This window comes from Dipodomys spectabilis, unplaced genomic scaffold, assembly GCF_019054845.1.
Source record: "Dipodomys spectabilis isolate Male_0828 unplaced genomic scaffold, ASM1905484v1 ptg000092l, whole genome shotgun sequence".
NCBI classification, from domain to species: domain Eukaryota; kingdom Metazoa; phylum Chordata; class Mammalia; order Rodentia; family Heteromyidae; genus Dipodomys; species Dipodomys spectabilis.
The window spans coordinates 6,933,734-6,940,201 of record NW_024870769.1 but is presented as its reverse complement, the minus strand read 5'-3'; the positions used below and the strand labels follow the sequence as shown (position 1 = coordinate 6,940,201).

General features: G+C 55.5%; 1 protein-coding gene across 1 annotated transcript; it reads left to right on the top strand.

Annotated features, from left to right (window-relative positions):
* Positions 1-781: 781 nt before the first annotated feature.
* Positions 782-3,682, top strand: Tril (TLR4 interactor with leucine rich repeats). Its single transcript, XM_042685036.1, has one exon. The coding sequence runs from the start codon at positions 1,221-1,223 to the stop codon at positions 3,657-3,659; it is 2,439 nt and encodes an 812-aa protein (XP_042540970.1). The 5' UTR covers positions 782-1,220; the 3' UTR covers positions 3,660-3,682.
* Positions 3,683-6,468: the final 2,786 nt, after the last annotated feature.

Below are 6,468 nucleotides of genomic sequence, written 5' to 3'. Positions count from 1 at the left end.
GTTCTGAGTTTTCTTCATGCTGTTGTTGCCTCCAGCAGACTCTGGCAACGGCTCAGGGCTCAGTTCTGACACCTAAAGGGGGGTGGTGCTTCTCCCTCGCTGCTGGTGCAAGACTTCACACGCATGCTTCTGAAACCGTGGAACTAGGCTCTTCGGACAACTTGTCTACCCATACCTTCTGCAGGCAACCCTGGGTTCCCTCAAACTTCCAGTAGAGTACGGTCGGACTTGGTACCTGCCCAAACTTCCCGCCGGGTGGCACCTGGAAAAGTGAGTTTAAAACTAGTAAGACGAGGCGCACTCTCGGTGCTCTGGAGCTGCTGATGTGCATTGCCTAAAATAAAAAGGTCTCTGTCTGCAAATCCTGTTTGCTCGGCCCGGTAATCCATCCCCGCCCCCCAACCCGGCATACTCCCCGACTCGTACAGCTGTTTTTAATCCCTACTTTTCTCACTTGGCGTCCCCGGGCTCGAGCTGACCAGACGCGGAGCCACTTAGCGTTTCCTCCTCCCCCCCTCAGCCCCCCCCCCCCCCCCCGCCGGGGTCTGTCCTCCCGCAGCCGTCTCCTCTTTCTCCGCCTGCGTCCCCGGGAGGCAGAGTGTGGGAAGAACGAATTTCCGCCGGGTTTGCTAGCTACGCGCCGAACTTGGGTCCCTTCCGGACTCAGCCCGCGCACCCGGGGTCTGTTCCAGCCCGCTGCGCTCCGAGTCCGCGCCGCGATCGAGGAGGAGCCGGCTGCGGGGGCCGGGCTGCGCGGGGGGTGTGGGGGAAGGAGGGGGCCTCCCCCACCAACCTCACTCCCGAGGAGCTCTTGGAAGGGCTCCCGCCTGCAGCAGCTGGGGAATCCGCTCGGCGGGGAGAATCCGCGCCAGGGAATCCAGCTCTCCGAAATCCGCTGCGAACAAAAAGCGCCAGGTTTTGCTCCCTCCCTCCCCCTCCGCCCCTCGACGCGCACGCGAAGAAATAGTTTTCTGCAGAAATGCAACAAGTAGCACCCGGAGCTCGCCCAGCGCCCTGCTCCCCCTGACTTGGCCGGGCGAAGCCTGCCTGCAGAGACCCGGGCCAGCCACCGGACAAAGGGCGGAGGAGGGGCTGGAGTGCGCAGCGAAGTCAGAAAGAGGCCATTGAGCGACTCCGGCCAGGCCGAAGGGAATGCAGAGGAGACGCGGAGCCGGCAGGCCAAGAGGACCAGCCGGCCGCAGCGCGCAGGGCGGGCGGCGATGGAGGCGGTCCGCGCCGTGCGATTCCTGCTGGTGGTGTGCGGCTGCCTGGCGCTCCCGCCTCGGGCCCAGACCGTGTGCCCGGAGCGTTGCGACTGCCAGCACCCCCAGCACCTCCTGTGCACCAACAGGGGGCTCCGCGCTGTGCCCAAGACCAGCTCGCTGCCTAGCCCCCAGGACGTGCTGACCTACAGCCTAGGGGGCAACTTCATAACCAACATCACCGCCTTCGACTTCCACCGCCTGGGGCAGCTCAGACGGCTGGACCTGCAGTACAATCAGATCCGCTCTCTGCACCCCAAGACCTTCGAGAAGCTCTCGCGGCTGGAGGAGCTCTACCTGGGGAACAATCTCCTGCAGGCGCTGGCGCCCGGCACGCTGGCCCCGTTGCGCAAACTGCGCATCCTCTACGCCAATGGGAACGAGATTGGACGCCTAAGCCGCGGCTCCTTCGAGGGTCTCGAGAGTCTAGTCAAGTTAAGACTGGACGGGAACGCCCTGGGGGCGCTGCCGGACGCAGTCTTCGCCCCTTTGGGCAATCTGCTCTATCTCCATCTGGAGTCTAACCGGATCCGCCTTTTAGGGAAGAACGCCTTTGCCCAGCTGGGCAAACTGCGCTTCCTCAACCTCTCTGCCAACGAGCTCCAGCCCTCCCTGCGCCATGCGGCCACTTTCGCGCCGCTGCGCTCTCTGTCCACTCTGATCCTCTCCGCCAACAGCTTGCAGCACCTCGGCCCGCGGGTCTTCCAGCACCTGCCACGCCTCGGCCTGCTCTCTCTCAGGGGGAACCAGCTCACGCACCTCGCGCCTGAGGCCTTTTGGGGGCTAGAGGCCCTGCGCGAGCTGCGCCTGGAGGGCAATCGGCTGAGCCAGCTGCCCTTGGCGCTGCTGGAGCCTCTGCACAGCTTAGAAGCGCTGGACCTGAGCGCCAACGAGCTGTCGGCCCTGCACCCCGCCACCTTCGGCCGCCTGGGCCGCCTCCGCGAGCTCAGCCTCCGCGACAACGCCCTCAGTGCCCTCTCCGGGGACATCTTCGCCGCCAGTCCGGCCCTCTACCGGCTGGATCTAGACGGCAACGGCTGGACCTGCGACTGCCGGCTGCGGGGCCTGAAGCGCTGGATGGGCGACTGGCATTCTCAGGGCCGGCTCCTCACAGTCTTCGTGCAGTGTCGCCATCCCCCGGCCCTGCGGGGCAAGTACCTGGATTACCTGGATGAGCAGCTGCTGCAGAACGGGTCTTGCGTGGATCCCTCGCCCTCCCCGACCACAGACAGGCCAAGGTCCCTGCCCACCGCTGCAGGGGAGAAGATGTCGTCCCTCGACGGAGATCTCCAGGAGGTTCGGCCAGATCACCCGCAGCCCCAGCCTCGGGGGCGGGTTCTAGCCGGGGTGGCCTGGGATGGGGCTGCCCGGGAACTCGTGGGCAACCGAAGTGCTCTAAGGTTGAGCCGACGGGGTCCGGGTCTCCGGCATCAGAGCCCCTCGGTGGCGGCGGCGGCGGCTGCGGGCCCAGATCCACCACCCCTGGACAGGCTGCATGAGAAGCTGGATAGGAATCGCCCGACGCCTACGGACCCAGCTCAGGCAGAGGCCACCCAGACGGCAGAGCCCGCCTCCGTGCCGCCGCCTGCCAGAGACTCCCGGCGGCGTGCCGCCAAGCAGCGCCTGGCCGCGGAGCCGCAGGAGCGCGCAGCCCAGTCCGACGGCGGGGCCGGCCTGTCGCCGCTGGTGTCCGACCCGTGCGACTACAACAAGTACGTCCTGTGCAACCTGACGGTGGAGGCGGTGGGCACCGACAGCGCCTCGGTGCGCTGGGCCGTGCGTGAGCACCGCAGCCCGGGGCCGCCGGGCGGCGCGCGCTTCCGCCTGCTTTTCGATCGCTTTGGCCAGCAGCCCAAGTTCCACCGCTTCGTCTACCTGCCGGAGCGCAGCGACTCGGCCACGCTGCGCGAGCTGCGCGGGGACACCCCTTACCTGGTATGCGTGGAGGGCGTGCTCGGGGGCCGAGTCTGCCCCGTGGCCCCCCGGGATCACTGTGTAGGGTTGGTCACCTTGCCAGAGGCGGGGAACCGGGGTGGCGTCGACTACCAACTGCTGATTCTGGCTCTGCTGGCAGTGAACGCGCTGCTGGTGTTCCTAGCCCTGGCGGCCTGGGCCTCGCGCTGGCTGCGGAGGAAGCTGCGCGCCCGGCGGAAGGGCGGAGCCCCGGTCCACGTGCGCCACATGTACTCCACCCGACGGCCGCTGCGCTCCATGGGCACCGGTGTGTCCGCGGACTTCTCGGGGTTCCAGTCCCACCGGCCGCGCACCACGGTGTGCGCGCTCAGCGAGGCGGACCTCATCGAGTTCCCTTGCGACCGCTTCATGGACAGTACGGGTGGCGGGACGGGTGGCAGCTTGAGGAGGGAGGACCACCTCCTGCAACGATTCGCCGACTAGATCCGGGCCCTTGCGGAAGCGATCTTACTAGCTTTGAAGAAGCACTTCTCATCCGGCTTCCCAATCCTCATCAGGGGAAGTCTGTTTTGTCAGACGTCACTTGGGGGCATTTGCTGCAGAGGTGGAGGGAGACAGAGAGAGCCGGCCTGGGTACCAGCTTCCCCTTCCTGGAATCATGGTCAGTGGATGGTACTCAGTGGTCAAAGTCAAGACTAGGGAAATGATTGGTAGGGGCAGAGATGGGAGGCTGAATCTTATAGCATTGCACTGCATTAGCCTGGCCTCCTTTGGACCAGAAAAGGGTGCTTTGTACTCCTAACACAAGCAGGAAGATTTGGGTTTATGCTTTTGTTTGTTCAGTCAGTGTCAACAGAGGAGTTCTGTTTCTATTTAAGGACAAAGAAACAGCGCCATTATAAAGACTTGGCAGCTGACCCCACTGGTCTGGTGGTCTCTGCCAAGAAGTGTGAGACAAACAGGTGGTAACGTTTTCCCCCAAGGAACTCCTGTTGGCTGATAGAGCATTCAGGAAATATTAAGGTTTTAAATAATGAGAGACACTTTTTGTTTTTCAATAATGTGAAGACCTCTGACATTTAACTAACTGACCAATATGCTCAGACTTATTTTCATTCGATTTAGCCCATTCAACTGTTTTCCTTTGAAGATGAGCAGGACACGAACGTTTGCTGACTTTAAGGATAAACTAACATGACATACTTTTCTCAGGAGAAGACTGCGTTCAAGACTTCTCTATCAGGGTTGTTCCTGTGGTTTTTAATTTCTTTTAACCTGTATATGGAAAAGGAAATATCAATGCCAGAATTGATCAGATGAATGCAGTGTGTGTGTGTAACTGATGAGTCTCCAGGGATCTGAGCCTTAGAGCTCACTTACCAATCTCCAGCAGTTATGTGTAGATGGGTATCAATATGATGCCCTTCTCTTTGCATTGGTTTTATCAGCAACACTCCATCTGCTATGCCTGCTTCTCCTGAGTTGCATAGTTAAGCCTTAAAAGATAATTTCCTAAGAGGGAAGCAAAGGGTGATTACTAGAGCTTGGAATGGAGCTCAGTGGTAGAGAGCTTGCTTTCCATGTGTGAGGCTCTGTTCAACCCCAGCATTGCAAAAACAAAACAAAAAGGTGATTGTCAATGGATAGTGTAATCTTTGTCATGTCTTTAGATAAAACAATGGATGGGAAGAAATTAGGGTAAAACAAATGTGAAAAACTAATGTCAATGGTGTCTTATTTCTACTAAAACCAGAAAGAACATTGTTATGAGTACTTAAACTTCACTGTGAAGTAAGGATATACTTTTGTTAACGAATCCCTCCACTACCCAGTGTTTTATTGTTACTAAACTTTATCTTTTAGTAAATAGTTGTAATACTTCTTTTTAATTTAGGATTAGGCTCCTGTGTTTGTTTGGTTTTGCTTTTTTTTGTTTCCAGTTGTTTTTAGCTATTTGGGATACTCCTTGATATTTATGCAGTACATGTTTATTACTAAATGTCATGGTGGGGTTTATGTGAGTAATTTTGTGTGTGGTCTGAAAGTGCAGTCACTAAGAGGATGCGAACTGTGGCAGTGGCTACCATGGTTATGCGTTTATTGGCAGTGGAGGGCTTATAGAGGCCACGCCAATGGTGCTTAAGGCTCACAGTGAATCTTTTGAGGGCCTCAGGGAATTCAGCCGAGTGCAGGGGTACTTCAACCTAGTTCACTTCTTTTATGTTTGGCCTACATAGAGCCATGCCTGCCCTTGTCCCAACAGTGGAATGGGGACCCAGGGATCTGAATTAGCTGATCTTTGTTTATGTTCAGACGAGTAAATGTCCAAACCACTTAAACTACAGCTGCTTTTCTGGCAGTCTTATCCACAGGGTCCAAACTTAATAAACCACAGGAAATAGACTGTCATTCTTTGTTTGCTGCCAGGCCTTGTTTTAGATTTAGCACATATGGGTACATGGGAGAAGTAGAGCTGTTTGCTCTTATTTTCAACCTGCAGGCGGTCTGGCATCTTTCATAGCCTTGGCTTATCTTTTCTTTCTTTTAAAGCAGAGCACAATTGCATCTCTTAGCTGTTTCTTCTGCACAACAGTGTAATGTTGAGTTCTGTCCAAAGTCTGGAAAAGACCACTGATCTGTCAATCATCCACCTTACCAATTGCAGAACATCACTGAAAATGCTTAATGCCCACTTCTATGTTCAAATTAAAACTGCTTCACTGGCAAATCTTTCAGTGGGAGTTGGATAAATGTTAAACGTTGTTATGTTCAATTATGTCAATAAATCCACTTACTAATAGAGATATTTTTATTGTTGGAGTCTGCAAATATTTTGTTCTCTTTCATCATGATATGATGCATTTTCCCACAGCAATTGTTATCCATAAAATTGATATATAAGGGCTGGGAATGTGGTTTAGTGGCAGATTGCTTGCTAGCATGCATGAAGCCCTGGGTTTGAATCCTTAGTACCACATTAACAGCAAAAGTCAGAAGTGGTACTGTGGCTCACATGGTAGATGCTCAGAGACAGATCCCAGGCCCTGAGTTCAAACCCCAGGACTGGCAAAAAAAAAAACAACAAAAAAAAAACACCAAAAAAAAAAAACCCCACTAAGCTGGAAGTATATCACTCCTTTTTCCATGTTCTTTTTAACTTTCCTTTCCATGATAGGATATGAAGTTTAACTTAAAAGAAGTGATTGTATGACTTTAAGACCCAAAGAAGCAATGAGATGGCCATAGGCACATGGCCAGCTGCAGTATAACAATTATTAGGATATAGCAGACA